Here is a 21,050-nt window from a genome sequence, read left to right on the forward strand (position 1 = left end):
AACTCATTAAGCATGCAAATGATCAAACCTGCCCTCCTCCTCCTCCTCCCCTCCCACTCCCACCTGCTGCCCTCCCCCTCCTCCCCTCTGCCATTCCTCCTGCCCTCCCCCTCCTCCACTACCTCCTCCCCCGTTTCCTCCTCCTCCCCTCCCCATTCCCTGTGGTCAGTTTCACCTATCCTAAGCATGATTGCGGGGGAGGAAATCCCACTGAACTCAATAAGCATGCAAATGATCAATACATTCTCAGCAAACTTGCACAGGATCCCATTTCTTACCTTCCAGATTAAAAAGCAGAGAAATTCACTAAGAGGCAAAAAAACCAAAAAACCTCCCTTGCAGTGTAAGAATGTACCTACACGCAAGTTTGATAGAAATATCTGTTGGTGATAGGTATGTTCTTAAACCGCAAGGTATTTTTTTGCCTGTTAGTGAATTAGTTATGTAATGTTAAATTATGGTCTGTCCTTCATGCAGAACACAAAAGGATCAGTTTGATTAGTCATTCTAAACTGGCATTTTGAGATTCTCCGGGGGGTGGGCGGGGGGAGAGGGAGGGGGCACTGTGGCTGTGTTTCTATTCTGTCAATGAGTCAGATGCTGAGAAAATTTTGGCATAAGATGGCAAAGCTTCAGTTGCAGGTGAGGGAGTGGCCCAACAATAAAAGATATCCCCTCTCTCTTTGGAGGACCCCTTTCCCAAACCTTGGTGAAACCACTGCGATTGTGCAGTGGTCCCCAGACTTTTTTCTCCCACAGACCACTTGAAAATTGCTGAGGGCTTTGGCAGATCACTTAATTATTATTTTTTGTCTGTTGTAGCAATTGTGATGCATTGTGCTAGGTGCTGTGTGATTTTTAATTGTATTTTTATAGACCATCTGAATGAAGCTCGCAGACCACTAGTGGCAGTGGAGACTGTGACTCTGATGTCAGTGGGGCAGTGAATCCACTCCACATTTTAGTATGAACTTTTAAGGAGCTGTCCAAGGTGGTTTCAGCACCTTAAAAGTTCAGACAAAAACCTGGAGCAGATTCACTGCCTCACTGACATCGGAGTCAACAGTCTCCACTGACTTGTGGTCCATGGACCACAGTTTGGGAACCCCGAGATGTGCATGCACACAGAGATGCTTCTTTTTGGTGCTGGTGTGAGGCCTAACCATCAGGGATGAGAAAATCTGGCAATTTTGGTTTCTCTCAGTTTTTCATTTTTCAGTCTTATGTTCATTTTTCCACATGAGTTTATGTTTGTTTTTTAAAGTCCTGGGCTCCTTCTGGGAGGAAGGGCAGGATAAAAATTTAATAAAATAAAAATAAATAAATAATAAAATTGATCAGCGTTTTAGTGTGAATCTCTCCTAAAATGCACATTTGTTTGCAATACCCTGATATAATGTTATTTTCACCGGTATATGTAGTTTTATGCACAGTTTGCCCTAGTATTTTGGTACATATTACATGGATAGAAAACTGCACTGCAAAATTCAGAGAAGCATGAATTTTGAGGGATGGCTGCTATGTTTCAGTTTGCGTATTGGAGGTGTGAATTAGGGTTATTGGAGGTGTAAATTAGGTAGATTCACCTTTAAAGGTGAACTGAATCAAATTTCTCCCCCATCCCTATCTACCTTTGCTTGGAAACAGTAACTCCGGAAAAGAACTACCGTAGTTAGAGTGGGACTAGCTATGTTCTCCTGAATATCTATGTTGTTTGGGTCAAGAATTGCCCTTGGTACATTTTATTTATTTATAAACATATTTTTATACCACTATTTCATTTTTAAAAAAGCATCACAGCCATTTACAACAAATAAAAACTGGGCAGTATAAACCATTTAAAAATACAAAGAAAAACAAAGGTCAACTTTCAGCTTTACTTGACTGTATACAAGAAGAGTGGAACCAATAGTTAAGAATATCGTGCTGGATCAGGCCAGTCGCCCATCTAGTCCAGCATCCTGTTCTCACAGTAGCCAACCGGATGCTCATGGGAAGCCTGCAGGTAGGACCTGAGTACAAGAGCACTCTCCTCTCCTGTGGTTACCAGCAACTGGTATTCGGAAGCATACTGCCTCTGACTGTGGAAGGAAAACTTACCATCATGGCTAGCAGCTACTGATAGCTTTATTCTCCATGAATTTGTCTAATCCTCTTTTAAAGTCGTTACCTCCCCTTTCCATAGGGTTTCTGGTTGAGTCAGCAAGGAGAAGCAACTTTCATCTCATCCACAATCTTAAGTGGTAAATGCAATGGGAGGGTCTGCCTGCCACCATGGAGAATGGAATAAAGGGATATGAATCCACCAAAGTCTCCCTCCCCTGAACAAATACCAGATATAAAAACAAATCTCTCTGTAGACAAGGCTGAGGTATTAGTATCTGCATTTTTGGCCCTGTCCCCATCCTGTTAAATGGTGCTTATTCCCAAGTAAAGTTTTTATTTTTTATTTATTTTATTTTATTACATTTTTAGACCGCCCTATAGCAAAAAGCTCCCAGGGCGGTGCACAGCATAATAAAACAGGCTAAAATACAGGTGGATGTAAATACAATACACAATGAAACATAATTAAAATTTTCAAATTTAAATACAAATTTTTAAATTTTTAAAATACCTGGGCAAAGAGGTAGGTCTTTACCTGGCACCGAAAAGATAGCAGAGAAGGCGCCAGGCGTATCTCGTCAGGGAGGGCATTCCATAGTTCGGGGGCCACCACTGAGAAGGCCCTAGTTCTAGTTATCGTTCTCCGTGCCTCCCTATGTGTTGGGACACGGAGAAGGGCCTTCGACGTCGAGCGCAGCGACCGGGTAGGTACATAGTGGGAGAGGCGTTCCGCCAGGTATTGCGGTCCGATGCCGTTAAGGGCTTTATAGGTAAGAACCAACACTTTGAATCTGGCCCAGAAACACATTGGTAGCCCGTGCAGCTGGGCCAGGACAGCTGTTATATGATCAAATTTTTTAGTCCCAGTAAGAACTCTGGCCGCAGCATTCTACACCAGCTGAAGTTTCCGAACCGTCTTCATAGGTAACCCTACGTAGAGTGCATTACAGTAGTCCAATCTAGAGGTTACCAGAGCATGGATAACTGTGGAGAGGTTCTCCCTATCCAGATAGGGTCGTAGTTGGGCTACCAGCCGAAGCTGGTAGAACGCATTCCGTGCCACCGAGGCTACTTGAGCCTCCAGTGACAGGAGCGGATCTAATAAGACCCCCAAACTACGGACCTGCTCCTTTAGGGGGAGTGTAACCCCATCTAGGGCAGGTCGGACATCAACCATCTGGGCAGAGAGCCCCCCCACCAACAGCATCTCAGTCTTGTCAGGATTGAGTCTCAGTTTATTAGCTCTCATCCAGTCCATTATCGCAGCCAGGCAGCGGTTTAGTACATTAACAGCCTCACCTGAAGAAGATGCAAAGGAGAAGTAGAGCTGCGTATCATCAGCGTATTGCTGGAAACGCACTCCAAATCTCCTAATGACCTCGCCCAGCGGCTTCATATAGATATTAAAGAGCATGGGGGACAGAACTGAACCCTGTGGGACCCCACATTGGAGTATCCAGGGGTTTGAGTAATGCTCCCCAAGCACCAACTTCTGGAGACGATTCTCGAGGTAGGAGCACAGCCACTGCCAAGCAGTGCCTCCAACTCCTAAATCCACAAGTCACCCCAGAAGGATACCATGGTCGATGGTATCAAAAGCCGCTGAGAGATCAAGGAGAACCAACAGAGTTACACTCCCTCTGTCCTTCTCCCGACAGAGGTCATCATACAGGTCGACCAAGGCTGTTTCTGTACCAAACCCCGGCCGAAAGCCCGATTGACATGGATCCAGATAATCAGTTTCATCCAAGAGAGCCTGGAGCTGGCGAGCGACCACACGCTCTAAAACCTTGCCCAGGAACAGAACATTTGCTACCGGTCTATAGTTGTCAAGATTTTCAGGGTCCAAGGAGGGTTTCTTTAGGAGCGGTCTCACCACCGCCTGTTTCAGGCAGGGTGGTACCACTCCCTCTCGTAAAGAGGCATTGATCACCTCCTTGGCCCATCCGGCTGTTCCGTTCCTGCTAGCTTTTATTAGCCATGAGGGGCAAGGATCCAGAGCAGAAGTGGTCGCCCGCACCTGTCCAAGCACCTTGTCCACATCCTCGAGCTGTACCAACTGAAATTCATCCAATAAAACCGGACAGGACTGCGCTCCGGACACCTCATTAGGCTCAACTGCTACAATATTGGAGTCAAGGTCCCGGCGGATGTTCGTGATCTTATCTTGGAAGTGTCTCGCAAACTCATTACAGCGGGCTGTTGATGGTATTATTGCGTTCTGAGGACCAGAGTGTAAAAGTCCCCGAACAACTTTATAAAGCTCAGCTGGGCGGTTAGAAGATGACTGAATGGAGGCAGCAAAGTACTGCTTCTTCGCTGCCCTCACCGCCTTCACATAGAGCTTGGTAGAGACCTTCACAAGTGCAAGACCACAGCCGTCAGGAGTTCGTCTCCATTTGCACTCAAGCCGTCTTCTTTCTTGCTTCATCACTCTTAGCTCCGGGATAAACCACGGAGCCGATTGAGCTCTGCAGAGGAGAGGGCACACCGGGGCTATCGTGTCAACTGCCCGGGTCATTTCCGTATTCCACAGATTGACCAGGGTTTCGACAGGAGCGTCAGTTTTATCAGCCGGAAAACTCCCCAGAGCCTTCTGAAAACCTTCAGGATTCATTAGTCTCCGGGGACGGACCATCTTAATTGGTCCTCCACCCTTGCAGAGGGGAGAAAACATTGTGAGCCTACACCTCAATAGGCGATGATCTGTCCATGACAAGTAAAGTTGGATTGGAATGTAGCCTCACTCATCCTGTTGCCCAGCAGAGCCTCAGTTCACCAATTCAGAAAAGCCTAAAAAATATTTTTAATACATATCCTTTGTTAAAATGACTGGTAGGCAACTCCTCACCTTCATTTCCTCCCCAGGGATGGATGGGTGTTATTTTTTTGTGTGTGTGTACATTGATGTGGAAAAGGGGCAACAGGAATCCATCTTACCCTTAGCATCCATTTTGTATTTACATATCTCATCTGCCTCATATAGAAGTGATTTCTGAGAAGACAGCTGTGCAAACACTGACCACTTATGAAAGTAGCCAAGTGCTAGAAATGAATAGAACCATTTGTGGTCAGGCCAGTTAGCCAGGATTTCAAAGTAACTGAAAGGCACACCTGGATTTGGTATGTGAAAAGAACCTTATTTTTGGACTCTGGAAAGTCCCTTGAAATGTATCCCCATGATGCACCTCCTATAGTTTTGTTTCCTCTTTTCAAGGCAACTTTCCTCACTAGCCCTGTGCCATGCCATCCTCAAATGCTGTTACCTATCCTGGAATGTTTCCTTTAACTGTGATAATACCTCTTGCATGCCTGTACTGGGAGATCTATGTAGGGTGGTGGTGGTGGTGATGTTGAAATCTCTGACTTCTGCACAGCTGGATTGTAAAGTACTGTACAAAGGTAAGAGTCTCACCCAATCCACCCACCGCTGGCATGCAGCCCCAGAAGGTTCCCAATGAGGACATGTGGCCCAAAGGCTGCAAAAGGTTCCCACCCCTGATCTAGAGCCTAACATCAGCCCTGACATGAGCCCTCCACTATACCATTACCAGGAAAGGGCAATGCCTGGGGAAGTGGTAGCAGGAAAGACTTTTATCAGGTTGAGCCCATTATGGGCTGGGAAGACAAAACTTCAAAGGGCCTAATTTGTGATGGTAATTTCTGATGATACTGCAGCACGAGCACTCTTAGTCAATAATATTATGGTGTTCATCTTTTAGTGGGGGGGGGAAGGATTTAACCTTTATAATAATGCAGGATGAGCATTTGCTATTTTGTCTTTTTGATGATATTACAAACATTGTTTAAATTTTGATTTCTGCATGTTTGTACAATTGTAAGTCACTTTGAAACATTTATATAGTAAGCAACAAATAAATGTAAATAATAATAAGTAGAAGAGGTGTGTGTGAATCTTCAGTTCATCTTTCCCAAACCTCTTACTCCAAATTTCAACAACATTGCCAGTTTCGGTATCAGTTGTCCCTAATAAATGCAAGGGACAAGAGATCAAGAAAAGCTGGCCTATTCTATTATGTAATACGGCATTCAGTCTCTGTAGCACTTTTCCTTGAGAGGTCACAGAACTGTTCCCATGCAGTTCTGATTTCAGCTTCTGAACTTTCAGGAGGGGGAAAGCAAAGGATTGAGACATCTCTTATTTTTCTCTCCATGAGAGAGATGCAAATCTTTGCTAAACAGAACTAGAGAAAAACCAGGAAGGGATTAATTTATTTTTTTTGCTTTTACAAAGGAATTACAATAAACAGAGAGAGAGAGAGACAGAGAGACAGAGAGTATGTTTTTAATTTCTGGCTTAAGTTACAGTTCCCAGTCCTTCAACTCTTATTATTTAATCATAATAATCATAATCATAAAAAACTCTAAGGCAGCTTTTCCCAACCTGGTGCCATTAAGCTATTTGAACTATAACTCCCATCAGCCCCAGCAAGCATAGTAGCTTCCAGACCATTCCATCATTCCACAAATCCACAGAGAAGCGGTTTGCCACCACTTATCTAAAGTGATAGCCAAATAGAACCTCCATCTTCAGGGGCAGTATACCTCTAACTTCCAAATGCTGTTGACAAAGAATAAAGGAAGGTCCTGCCCTGCTCAGGTTCTTCCAGAGGCATCTGGCTGGCACTTTTATGGAGTTTGGCTTGATACAGCCAGTAGTTCATACAAGTCTAATCCAACCACATCACAGTATAGACTGCACAAGGTGAGTAGCGTATTGAAGACCTCCCTCTTTCAACAAGCCTTTTAAGCAGAGATCCTAGTCCGCATCTGTATTGGAATTGCTTTTTAAGATGTTTTTAAAGCTGTTTTTTAAAAGCTGCTTTTAAAATGTCTTTGTTTTAATATGGATTTAAGTATTTTGTTTTAAAAATGTTTTAGTGTGCTTTTAGTGTTTTTGTTTGCTGCCTTGTGGTCCTTCTGGGAGGAAGGGCAGGATATAAATTTAATAAATAAATAAATACATTCATATCGGTGATGTCACCTGGTCCACCATGCCCAAGAATAATTTTATACAGAGGTGTGCACAGCAAAGTATTTTCTAGGGCTGGTTGCTGCAGTTCAGTTGGTGCAAAGGCACATCCGCTGCCCTCGCGCCAACGCTGAAGTCCACCTGATTATGGGCAGGAGAGGTGGGATACATTCCTCCAGCTTTTAACAATGGAATGTTATACATATCTACTGAGACATAAGTCTCATGGTGTGTATCAGATTGGAGATTTAAAGTGGGAAGCAAGACTAGATTCTCATACCTCCCTCTCCATATATAGAGAACTTAGTTACTACAAGCCCAGAAGAGCTATGGGTAAGTGGGGGAGCATCTGCCTTCCATGCAGAAGGTCCCAGGTTTGATCCCTGGCATCTCCAGGTTGGACTGGGAAAGACCCCTGTCTGAAACCATGGAGAGCTACAGCTGGTCAGTGTAGACCAGCCTTCCCCAACCTGGTGCCCTCCAGATGTTTTGGACTACAGCTCCCATCAGCCCCAGTCAGCATGGCCAGAATTATATGCAGAGAGCATCATTTCCTCCTTACACCATTGTTTGTGTGGCCTTGTTGTTATTTGTGTAGTGGCATCAATGTGCATGGTGCTAGGGATAAGTGAATCTGTCAATTTCAGTTTCTCCCATTTTCCCATTTTCCCAATCTTAAGTTCAGTTCTCCACATTTCCACACCACTTCACTATATATATATATTTTAAAAAGAAGTCCTCATGGAAAGAATCAGCATTTTTGTGCAAATTTCTCCTAATATAGACATTTTTTGTATGCAATTTTGCCTAATATACATTTTACAGCAATTTTCCTTAATATACTTAATACACCCCTTGTATGTTATTTTCACTAATATATACATTTTAATGCACACTTTAGTTACTATATGTATTTGTGTATACACTACTTGGCTGGAGAACTGCACTGCAAAATTTGAAGAAGTGCAAATTTCAAAGGCTAGCTGTGTTTCAATTGTCTTATTGTTTCAGGAAGTATGAGTTAGGTAGGCTTTAAATGCAAACTGAATCAAATTTCTCTCTCAAAGCCTAAGAGAATGAGTTCCAAGTCCAAAGGGTTATATTCCACATAGCACCATATGCTCAGAGGCATGTGTTACCAAATTCTTCCAAGCTGCACAGGAAGTAGACTGGACAGTGAAAGACCAACCCAAATTGCTGCCTGCTAACGTCCTTGGTGCTCATCCTGGCTGGATTAACCCCATAACTACAGTTTCTGCTCTTCCACTCATGTGAGGCACATACACACGTACACACATATCCAACAGCCCCCATCTGTGTCTCACATGTACATAATCAATACATATCTTATCTTAACATTGCATTTTTACAGTACAGAGTACATTCAACTGTGCAACTTTGGTCATAGATCCCTTCAAGCTTTATTCATTGAATTTAGGTTTTACACAAGTCACAACCACTCCAAGCTTTGCAACCAGTTCGCTGAACTTCTCTGGACACAATGGCTTGGTCATTACGTCCGCCAGCATGTCTTTTGTGTTGCAATATGTTAAGGCAATAAACCCCTTCTGCACATGATCCCTCACGTGGTGGTATCTGACGCTAATGTGTTTGGTCCTTTTTGTGTGGGCCTCTGAGGTTGCCATACTGATGCAAGTCTGATTGTCCTCATGCACAGGAATGGGCAGTGGCACCTGTGTGTTTAGTTCCTGTAGGAGCAGGTCATACCATTGGAGCTCGTTACAGGTGTTCGACAGGCCGACATATTCGGCCTCTGAACTGGATGTGGTGACTATTGCCTGTTTTCTGCTGCTCCAGTCGACCACAGATCCATTCAATATCACCACTATGCCCGTGGTTGATTTTCGGCTGGACATATCACCTGCGTGATCCGCATCTACATAGCATTCTAAACCACCTTGCGTATGTGCAGAGAGCAATAGCCCCTTGGTTTTTGTGCCTTGCAAGTAACGTAACACTCTTTTTATGCCTTGCCAATCGGCCTCTGACGGCTGTGCAACTTGCCTACTCAGTATGCTGACTGTGTTACAGATATCTGGCCGTGACACCTTAGCCAGATACTGTAACTTCCCCAGCACACTTCTGTACACGGCTGGGTCAGCACAAGGTGTATCAGTGACATCCTGTTGGAATGTTACTGTCATTGGTGTTTGCACCGTATTACATTCCAGCATGTTACACTCCTCCAAGAGACATGTGATTTTTCCCTCCTGCCTAAGTATGATACAGCCATCAGTGGTGCGCTCTATATCGGTGCCTAAGTACTGTGCCACAGGACCCAGGCTTTTGGTGTCTACCTGTTTGCTAAAGTGGGTATGGAAGTCTTTTTCCTCCTGTTCATCATTATAAAAGTAGAGGATGTAATCCACGTAAACAGCACAGTATGTGTACCTAGTTCCTGTCACCTTCACATACACACAAGTGTCAGCCGTGCATCTCCTGAAGCCCATGTCTCGCAACACATTATCGAGTTTCATGTTCCAGCACCGGGCGCTCTGTCTCAAGCCATACAGTGACTTATGCAGCTTGCAGACCAACACCTGTTCGGATACAAACCCAGGGGGTTGTTCCATATAAATCTCTTCCTCTAAGTCACCATGGAGGAAGGCCGTGCTGATATCATAGTGATTTATATGCAAACCCTGCATTGCTGCCAGCTTCAATAACACTCTCACAGACTCATATCGGACAACAGGTGCAAACACTGCGTCATAGTCTGTGCCTTGCTGTTGAGTGAAGCCTTTAGCTACCAGTCTAGCCCTGTACCTCCTCTGCCCTGGACCGTTTCCTCTTGAAAACCCACCTGCACCCTATAGCCTTTTTTACCTATAGGGAGTTTACTCAGGGTCCATGTGCCATTATTCACCATAGCCTGCAGCTCCTCTTGCATGGCCGGCTGCCATTTGTGCTGCTCAGCCTCTGGCATTAGCCTGATTTCACTGATTGAGGATGGCTCCTCATGTGCCATATGAGGCACCTCCATCCGGGCTGTAAATACCGACAGTAAGCTGTTGACAGCAGTAGTCTTGCAGCCCTGTCCGTCATTCCCGTCATGCCCCATTAACCTCATGTCATTAGCGCCTTTCATACACAACACACCCATGGTCATTTGAAACAGCCCCTTCATCATAAAACCCCTGCAGGTGACCTCGCCCTTTCTTTGCACAATACATTTCTCTTTATCAAAGACTACAGTATAGCCAATATCAACTAACTTCTTTACAGATAGTATATTGCTAGCTAATTGCTGCACATACAAAACGTTTGTCAGAATTCCAAGCTTACTCAATTTCACCGTGCCTCGTGCCAGAACGTCCCTCCTGGATCCGTCAGCCAACAAAACAGAGTCTCTTACTGCTCTCGATGTGTGAAACAAGCTTAGGTCCTTTAAAAGACAATGAGAAGCACCGCTGTCACACACCCATTGAGTATTGATGATTCGAGATGTTTCTGCACTTACAAAGTTCACACTTGACTGCTTCCAGCCACAGTCTCTGTTTTTCCGCCTGGCTGCACAGTTCCTTTGTATATGACCCTGTGCTCCACAAAAATAACATGTTTTCAGTCCCTGTTGCTCCTTGAAGTTAGATTGCCTGCTTTTGACAGCTCCCTGTAGCTCAGACCTTCGCGCCTGTCTTCTTTGGCATTCTTGGTTCAGTTTTTCCTCCACAAAGTCCAAATTCAGACCACCGTCTGGCATAGCCTCCATTGACATCACGAGATTATTCCAGGTTTCGTCAAGTGAAGACAAGACTATGTACACCTTTTGCAGATTGCTATGCTCGATCCCTCTGTCCTCCAATTCTGCAAACAAATGTCTGAACTCTGTTAGATGCTCGGTCATGGTGCTTTCCTCAGTTAAACGCATCTGGTACAGTTTCCTCGCCAAGCAAAGTTTGCTCCCTGCTGTTTGTTGTACATGGACAGTTTGTAACACATCCCACATTCTTTTTGCTGTGGGTTCATCTCTCACATATAGTAATTGAGAGTCAGAAAGTGCCAAAGTAATAAAAGCCTGTGCCTTCTCATCCTTACGTGTCCAGGCCGCCTGAGGAACTTCCGGTGGGGTGGTGTCGATAACTTCAAACAAGTCTTCTTTAATCAGAAACGCTCTCATCCGTAGTTTCCAGCTGGCATAGTTAGTCTCCGTGAGATGTTCCATCGGCATGCCCGCAGACATATTCACTGCCATTGTCGCTCACCTCTTCCATGCACGATCAAGCTGCCTTCCGGAGCTCTGACTTGGATCAGAACAGTCTTCACAGTGCTGTAAAGTGCACTGGATCTGGGCCCATAACCCTGTTGGTGCGTGTGGAATTGAGTGTCCGGCTCTTTACAGCAAACAGCAAGATGTTCAAGAAATCCAAGCACAGACAGAGAACTTGTTTAAGAGTCCTTTACTGTGGACATTAAAGCAGCAAAACAGCATACAAGGCTTTCTCTTTCCCTCACGATCACAACACCTTCCTAGCAAGAACTTTCTTCCCCCACAGAGCTTCTTTCGGTTTCTCTCCAGCCTTTTGTAGATAAGACTGGCCTCACTGGGCACAGCTGCCTGCTAACGTCCTTGGTGCTCATCCTGGCTGGATTAACCCCATAACTACAGTTTCTGCTCTTCCACTCATGTGAGGCACATACACACGTACACACATATCCAACAATTTGTAGGGCAGTATAATATCTCAGAAAGGAGGTCACATCTCCTGCTCCCCTGGGGCATTCACTATAGTTGCCCAAGTTCCCTGCTTTTTAAAGTTTGATAGAAATATCTGTTGGATATAGGTACATTCTTAAAACGCAAGGTTTTTTGCCTGTTAGTGAATAAAATATCAGAGTGGTGTACAATGTTAAAACATAAGGCACTATTTAAAAAATAAAAATAAAATACATGTAGTGTTGGAGGAGAGCTTTGTGCATACCATGGACTGCGAAAAAGACAAATAATTGGGTGTTAGAACAAATTAAACCAGAACTATCACTAGAAGCTAAAATGATGAAACTGAGGTTATCAGACTTTGGACACATAACGAGAAGACCTGATTCACTAGAAAAGACAATAATGCTTGGAAAAACAGAAAGGAGTAGAAAAAGAGGAAGGCCAAACAAGAGATGGATTGATTCCATAAAGGAAGCCACAGACCTGAACTTACAAGATCTGAACAAAGTGGTCCATGACAGATGCTCTTGGAGGTAGCTGATTCATGGGGTTGCCATAAGTTGTAATTGACTTGAAGGCACATAACAACAACAAAATCGTTAAGGTGACAATTGAAAATACTGATAATTTTTAAGGTGAAATTACCCAATCTGGCACCTGTTGGACCAATGTGTAGATCATAAAGTTAGGAATCCACAGGATTTCACACTTCTCCAAATTTTGGGATGCAGTTCTTAGATGTTTACATTCAATAAAACATGCATTTAGACAAGTATTTTGAGAGAAAATACACTTTCAGTGTATTAAAATATGAAATAAGTACTGAATAATGCAGAAATGGAACAAAATGTTTGCTAAAAATATACAAAATTGACATGAATTGGAAACAGATGCATATCCCTAATTTGATTTTAAATAAATTGTCTACTTGCTAGTTTAATGTTTTAAAATTCAATATTCCTTAATTTCTTCTTCATCATCCCGCCAGTTCTTTAACTTTCTAATTGCTTAACTCGTGCCTCCTCAAGAGACACAAAAGGAAAGGAAAAATCTCTTTTATCTTCCTTTGCCCCACTCTTTGTTTACTTGTTTAATGAGGTTGAAATCCATTCTAGCTGACTTCGACTTTGTCTAATTTGCCGGTTTGGTCATTTGTTCAGTCAAACCCTGATAAACAAGGGGACACCATTAATTAAGCAAGTTCCAAACAAATTAATCAAAGGATGCCTTTCGACTTCATTAAAACAAACACCACCAGGTAAGGCACACTTCCTTCCTGAAGGATCTTTGCAACAGTGCAAATTCACTTGTGAAAGAAAAATCATCTCCAAACTTGATGAGCAAATTTCATCCACCTTTTTTCCTCATGATTTGATGGATAATCACAGAAGACCAAGGAGAATAGTTTTCCTCTCTACCCAACATATAAAAGAGTGTTGCACATTTCACTCTAGAATCCAAGACTGTAAACACAACGTAACTGGAGCAAGGTGTACCCCAGCTCAGCCCTGCAAGTAATCATAACATGTTTCTGGGCATGTGCAGAGTGCATTTCCCTTATCACCAGTTGATATCTGTATTGGATTTGAAATTGGTTTTACATAATTGTTTTAATGTAACTATTTTAGCAGTTTTTATTTTTGCAATGTTTTAAATTGTTTTTAGATGTGCAAGTGTTGTATCTGTTTTTATATACACTGTTATTTTATACATGTTTTAATGCCTTGTGAAATTGCTTTGAGATGTTTTATAGAAAGCAATTCATAAATGGAATTATTATTATTATTAATAATAATAATAATAAAAAATACATAATAATCATCTTAGTAAGTCATCACTGGGTACCTTGCTGTGCAGATCCCATGCAACTGAGACTAAGGGGCTGCTGGCCTTAATGTTTGAGGATAAAACTTGCAGCGAGATTAGCACCCCTGTGCCTCTCTTTTTACCAACCTGGAAGGTAAACTTTTCTCAGCATGGAGATGCAATGATAGGCAGAGCTTCAGCTATTGAATTTCAACCTGTCTGGTAAAGACACCTAAACCCTGCCAGACAACAAAGGGGTAACAATCCAGTGGTGGACTCAAATGGGCAGAGCTCAGGATATCTTCTTGCTTGTACGGTTTGGCTATGAATGGATAAGACATGGCAAGTATAGTCCTCTTACACATATGCACAGAAGAAGGTGGCCATTAAGAGAGGCCAGCCCAGAACAGGGCTTTCTCAGTGTTCCAGTACCACCACCATCTGTCTCCTAATTTGAGGTGGTTGGTGCTCCTGGTTTTCCCCCCGGATCTAGTACCTTACAAATATGGTGTGAGGGTCCAGAAGGTTTGCAGTGGTGCATACACAAATCTCTGAAGGAAAATCCACTTCAGCGTTAAGGCTGGTATCCTAACTATATCTATTCAGAATTCCTACTAGGGCTTTCTCCTAGGCATGTGGGGTTCAGATTGCAGCCTAATCTAGGAATTTTCACCTCTTAATATCTTGTCTTTCCCATAGAAGTCTCAGGCAGGAAATCTGGAATCTTCAAGCAATCTCCCCATCTAGAGGCTGACCAGGTGGACATTTACTTTGCTTTAACAAGGTTCCACATTATGTGCCCTTGGGCTCTTCCTGGTTCTTCACAGGCCAGAGAATCAATGAAGAACATTGGTAGATCCCACCAAGGCCTCATCATTCTGCTTCCAATGATGGCCAGGCAGCTCACAAGCAGTGCATGAAGGAAATAAACCTCTGTGCTTTGCCCCTGCATCTGCTATGCAGAGTTATACTACCTCTGAATACGGAAGCTCGGCTTCAGGAGTAATCCAGACTCCTGGTGGGCAGCAACAGGGCTTAATGTAATGGCCACATCAACAGCCCTGCCACTCATGCCAGCTAGGTTGGAAAGTGGGGGGGGGAGGAAAAATCTGTTTCCAGGCTAATGCAGCAGAGAGTCTCAGATTGGGCCCGTTGCCAGTAACCAGACCAGTTTAGGACCCAGAAGATCCTTGGCCAATTCAGCTTCACCTGTTTCGGGACATATGCTGGCCGTTTTGGGACATATGCTGGCAATTTCTGCCTGCTGATAGTTTAGCTGGCTGCAGCTAGGATCTCTGTGGCGGTGGAGCCCCCACCTCATCCAACCCCCGCTCCAGCATTGCTTTGTTAGGTAGCATAGCTAATAGCCAAATTAGGTTGAGAAGCTATAATGAAATGATGCTGGGGATGGCAACTTCCATGGGACCCAAACATCCCCCCCCCCGCCTCATCATGTTGAATGAGAGGAATCTGTTCCAGGCACACTTGTGGTTCTCCTTGGGAATTTCCCTCTACCTTTTCAGAGGTTCTAAAGACAAGCATTTTCCTTGCCTTTTTTTTTTTTAAAAAAGAGACTATGCTGTTCTCCAGCACAACCATCATGCATATTGTCTTTTTAGGGTTGTCACTTTAAAAAAACAACAACCCAGTGCCTTTAGCAGGAATTTAGCAGCATCAAGGCTGAATCAGGTTCCTGGTTGTCCCCAGTTTCTTATTCAATAGCAAGGTGCAGAGATATCCTCGATGAAGAACTGAAGATTGCAGCATATCTCTGCTCCCCCACATAGCTTTGGTTCACCCCAGCTCATTCACCACAGCCTCTGGCAGACTGTCCAGTGAGACAGAGCCTGGGACTATATAGGGCACATAGTTTTATTTTCTCCAGAGGCATTCTCAAGCACAACACTCCTTGTCAAATTACAGTATTTTTGTGCAAGGAAAGAATATAACCGGTGGGTGGCCATCAGGCTTGAGAGCTCACTGAGCAGAACGGAAGCTTTGGGACAGATGTGATTCTGTCTCGTATGGGGCAGTCGCCAGGTGGCAGCGATGCATGAGTTTGGCTGAATCAGAACACGTCAGGACCCAAAGCCCTCAGAGCTCTGTCTGCCAAAGGAAGGCATATGATTTGCCTGTGGACACCATTCTTGAGGATGCCTGAATACAGTGCTAGAACATATCGTAGTGGAGAAATCTCCTGCTGGCAAGGATATAACAACTATATTGGCCCACAGCTTATTTTGGGGAGCAGGGGTGTGCAGATTCCATTCCCTCCTTGTTTGGTTTGCTTTGGCACCACTGCCAGGGTGGCCATGTGTTCTGCTGTACAGAGGGCTATCCTCTACTGGAAGAAGTCCTCAGTTTGAAGGGATGTCTGGTCCAAGTCTGGCTTAAAAATAAAGGACCTAAGAAGGGAGGGAAACAGGGGCCTTTAAAGTTGCCTGTCAACAGCACATGGACAGCAGAATGAGCAGGCACACAGGATACCTGTCTTCTCCATTAAGGTGAGATGTATTGTAATGCTATTTAAATTAGAACAATTCTTTCTAAATGTGCATCTATGCACATACATTCACAAACTGAAATTTTAGGATCTGTGTCCCCCCTTTTTGTTGCAGTTCTTCTTTGGCAGTGGGTAAGCGGCCATCCTAACCACTGTGTTGGATAAGGGAATAGGGACCAGGAACATCAGTTTCGCGATTTAGTGGGGGAATACATTTTTCCTGTGAGCTCTCTTGCATGTCAGGGAAAGCTTTCCCTGCTAAAACTCTTCGTGTCAAACTACTGTTCTTAAAATTTCTTCATTGACTCATTCTGTCAATATTCTTTCTACCATTGGGCAACACAAAGCAGCTCTCCCAGCTATCCAAACCCCCATTATTGATACAAATCAATATTTTGCAGGAGAGGAGAGGCAAAGATGCAGAGTTCAAGGAACAAGGCCAGCTGCCAAACTGACAGCTAAGGCTGCAATCCTTGCCTCACTTATCTGGGAGTAACTCCCACTGAATTCAATAGGGCTTACTTCTGTGTAGACATGGTTAGGATTGAGCGGCAACTCTACCTGCTCCATCCCCCCTTTGCTGACTGTTTGCCAAGAATGCTTTGTCTAGTAGGCCAGATGATTCTTTTCCTTGCTCACATCAAACCAGTTGTGGTCAAAATGAGGAAAAATGCAAAGTACTTACGCTACTGGGGTATAAGAGCGGCAAAGGAAGCAACAAGAGTGGGATTAGGACAACCAGCAGCAGATTTCTGGCCCGGAGGAGCTCCTTGACTACTGTCATCCTGCTGTCCCTGTTTTATCTCCTTGATGCCCCAATGGGAACCCCTGAGATGGGGTCTTCCTCCAGCCCTGGGCAAACCGTTTCCTCCTTCCACCTAAGAGTTCTTTGCTGCTCTTGCTTCTTCTCTCTTTCAGGAAACCGTATTAATGCACTGAAGTCTCTGTGCATTTAGGTAGGACTGACTCAACCTCATGACCACCAAACCAGAAGCACCTGAGGAGCATGATGTTCTTCTGTTTTATTGCAACCAGGTAAAGCACCAGGTTGCCTCCACGGAGTCGGCTTTCTTTTCACTGTCCATCATGGCTTCTCAGGGTACGGATCAGGCAGACCAAAACCCAAATATCTTGAGTTTCACTTTCTTCTTGCAATAACCTGCTTTCAGGGGTGTCCCAACAAAAGAGTTAGCATCCGCTTGGCACAAAATTAAACCATGGAGTAAAATCCACTGCTTTCCAAAAAGGATTTCCTCCCCCTCTCTCTTCCTTTATGCTCTTTGCATTCTTTCCCATAAGACTTCTGAGCTGCTTAAAGATTATCTTTCCCCTCCTCTTCCCCCTCCCACCCAGCAGCAATTCTTAGGAAATTCACAAGAGCAGCAGCAATTCTTACACAGATAACTTTGCATCTTGAGACAAACACTTGGGAGTAAGTACAGCTCACCAATGGGAGGGATGGAAGGGAGCAGAGGCTCCACTAGCAAAAGCCAAAGAGGATGACTGACAAGGAAACCAATGTTCTTTCACGGGAGTGCTATTCCCTCCCCCAACCACCTCAGCTGCTGGACAGCGTGACCGTTTCAAGGCCAAGGAGTTGCTGTGAAAATATGAATCCCCCGTCGACAAAACGATGCCACTTTTTACCTCACTTTTTTTTTGTCAGCTGCAATTAAGTGTGTGCAAAGAGTAGCATATATAATATTGGTAGTCGTTATTCTGTAGCCTTCAATTCCTGCCTCAGGTTCTCAAGAAGTTAAATCTCTGGGCGAGGTGATTATGGTGGAGACATCTCTGGGGAAGGGCCATAGCTCAGTGGCAGAGCATTTGCTTCACAGGGAGAAGGTTCCAGGTTCAATCCCCAGCATCTCCAGGTAGGGCTGGGAAAGACCCCTGTGTGAAACCCTGGAGAGCCGTTGCCAGTCAGTGCAGAGAATTCTGGATTAGAGCTACTAATGATCTGACTCGGTATAAGGCAGCTTCCTATGTTCCTATCTGTTTGGATACATGCTGAACCCTGCAGTGTGGATTCACTTTCTAAGGGCCCCTCCAGATGTCCTTTTTATTACACATACAACATGATTTATGCTCATGATGCTACCAGGGTGGTCACACGCAATCCCACTTTCAGTAACGTTTGTGCCTGCCAAAGTTTTGGAACTGTCACTTTGTTTCATTTCCAATCAGAGCATACCCCATAACATCCTGCTTGCAATCCCATATCTTTGTATACCATTAATGTTCTGGTTTATTTTTGTCTCGCTTTTGTTGCACTATAGCCCCTCCGGATAGCAATAATGTGGTAGCATTGAGGGTGCACTACAGAGCAAGCTAAAGCATAATAAACCTACCACAAATGCACGATTTTTGTGTCAAGAATTTACAGAATACACCTGCAATAAAACTAGTCTGGAGGGGCCCTCAAGCCCATGAACATAAAGCTTTGGGGGCTTTTTTGGGGGGAGAGGTGAATAATTCTTGCTTTATTAGAGTCATGGTTACATCAAAAGCAGTGCGTTTCATAGACCTAACTAGGCTGGCTCACTACTGATGCTAACTATGCTAACTAAGCATTCTCTGTGGCGTGTGGAGTAAGTTGACTCCGCACCTCAAACAGGGAGGTGCTGCCTTAAGTAGGGAAGGTATTCACTTGTAATCTCCAACTCCTGCGTGGTTCCACCCTCCGACTGTCCCACTTCTCACATCATCTCGCATGGGGCAAGGGGGGGGCAAGTCTTCTTCTGTTCATCGGACAGTACAGGCTTGCTAGGTGCTGGGTTGACTTCACGAGGCAGGGAGCAAGTTGGCGGGGAAACATTTAAAGGTCCAGGCGGGGAGTCCTGGGGGGTTGGAGTTGGCACGCGTGCGAGATCGCTCCCCAACGGTTCTAGCGGAGTGCTTGCAGGTGGCAAGGCACCTTCAGGTGGAGCAGGATCTAAATCACCCAGGGGATTGTCCAGGGAGACTGGAGGGCTGCTAATGCTCCCCCCTCCCTCAAAGCTCTCAGAAGTCTCATTCTCCTCAGCCCACTCTCCCTGATGTGCTTGGGGTAGGTGGGTCTCAACAACAGGTATGTCTGTATCCCTTGAAGTAAGACAAAAAAACTACTCTGCAACAAGAAGAGCCATAACTGTTCCATAACCCGTTACCAACAGTTCAAAATGAGCCTCACCAGTTTGTGACACCTATGTCCTGTTCCTAACGTGGCTAACCAGATGCCAATGGGAAGCCCACAAATAGAAATTGAGTGCAACTGCAACAACACTTCCTCCCATTGTGATCCTCAGCGACTGGAATTCAGAAGCATCCTGTCTCTGATCCTGGAAAAAACATATAGCCATCATGACTGAGTTTGCTAACACTCCTCCATCCCCCAGGTACTTTTGGGTGCTCACCTTTGGGTGCTCACCTTGTAAGCCCATTTTCCCATGCATGGTTCCCACAGTGCTTGTCAGCTGTGATCAATAAATAGCAGCTGGAAAGCCAAAAAGGAATTGAACCTTCAAGCAGCCAAGAACATGGAGTAGGTGAAAAAAGAGGCCTCAAGAGCCAATTGGAGCCTACCAAAGATTTCTGCTCAGACCCTCAGGCTGACAGGTATGAATCCACACTGCTGCATACAGCAAGGGAGGGAGAATGGGTGACATGGACTGCGTGGAGGGTGTCATTTGCTGATCCACCTTAGGCAGAAAAATGTCTTGTCTTTCTTGAAACAATGTGTGAACCAGAAGAGAATCATCCTTCGACATTTAGATTTCTCCAATGTTTTGCAATGCGGTTCTCCAAGCAAGTATTGTGTCCAAAATGCATACACTAGGGTAAAGTGTGCATTTATATATATATTATATAATAAGCACTATGTATATATATAACAGGCAAAAAATATTGCAGTTTAAGAATGTACCTATAGCCCACAGATATTTCTATCAAACTTTAAAAAGCAAGGAAATTGGGCAGCTATAGTGAATGCACCAGGGGAGCAGGAGCCACCACTCACCATATGCTCCGAGGCACATGTTACCAAATTCTTCCAAGCTACACAGGAAGTGGATTGGACTGTGAAAGACCAACCCAAATGGTGTTTGCAGTTCAGGTCTCCTGCTTCCCTGGTGCATTCACTATAGCTGCCTGTGATGTCCCTGTATATATAATACTGTAAATATGGTAAGTGTGGGTTTATTAGAGTATATGTGGTAAGTAGACTGAGTGAGAGGCGGGAGTACATGGGTTAGAGTGTTGATGAGTGTTGTATGATGATTGGCTGAGAGTTTGAGGTATAAATGAGAGGATGACAGTTGAGAGGGGGTCGGCTGGTTTTTCGAGAGGGTTGTTGGGTGGATTGGATTAGGCAGATAGTGAGGCAGGATATTGATGACTAAGAAACATAAAGAGTAACACATCTTATGAAGCCACATGCTTGCTGACTAAACCTTTCAGTAATCTTGTTATTCCCTGTGTATATAAATAAATATTTCTTGGTTTACCAAAACACCTGATCCTTGGCTGGGCTTTCACAGACCAGAAGGGTCCAACGGTGGGTGAAGCCAGAGCCAATTAATTCTGGTTATGTCCCCAGCCTTTTCCCTGCTGAGTTCCACAATGGCAACACTGAGGCTAAGGAAGAGCAAGCTGGCAGGCAGCTTCAGTAGACTAGATGTAAGTAAGAAGTATGGTGGAAAAACAGACTGACCACTCTAAACAGACTGCTATGACTTTATTCCAAACACACACAATTGCTGCAGGATTAGAAAAGCTCTCTCTGCTCTCCATGAGCAGATTGCCCAGTATTTATACACAAAATGGTAAGCCAGTGTCATGAAGTATGTAAAAGATATGAAAAGAGGAAACAAAACTATAGGAGGTGCATCATGGGGATACATTTCAAGGGACTTTCCAGAGTCCAAAAATAAGGTTCTTTTCACATACCAAATCCAGGTGTGCCTTTCAGTTACTTTGAAATCCTG

The 21,050-nt window shown here is 44.3% G+C and overlaps 1 protein-coding gene across 2 annotated transcripts in view; it reads right to left on the reverse strand.

The window, feature by feature from the left end:
• Positions 1 to 17,350, reverse strand: part of SLC13A4 (solute carrier family 13 member 4) — a 78,458-nt gene extending 61,108 nt beyond the window's left edge. For both annotated transcript variants that reach the window (XM_061638747.1, XM_061638746.1), the window contains exon 1: positions 16,772 to 17,350. In XM_061638747.1, coding sequence (XP_061494731.1) covers positions 16,772 to 16,870 — 99 coding nt within the window. In that variant the 5' untranslated portion in view covers positions 16,871 to 17,350. The remainder of the gene's footprint in view (positions 1 to 16,771) is intronic.
• Positions 17,351 to 21,050: the final 3,700 nt, after the last annotated feature.

The sequence above is a fragment of the Rhineura floridana genome, chromosome 8, assembly GCF_030035675.1.
Source record: "Rhineura floridana isolate rRhiFlo1 chromosome 8, rRhiFlo1.hap2, whole genome shotgun sequence".
NCBI classification, from domain to species: domain Eukaryota; kingdom Metazoa; phylum Chordata; class Lepidosauria; order Squamata; family Rhineuridae; genus Rhineura; species Rhineura floridana.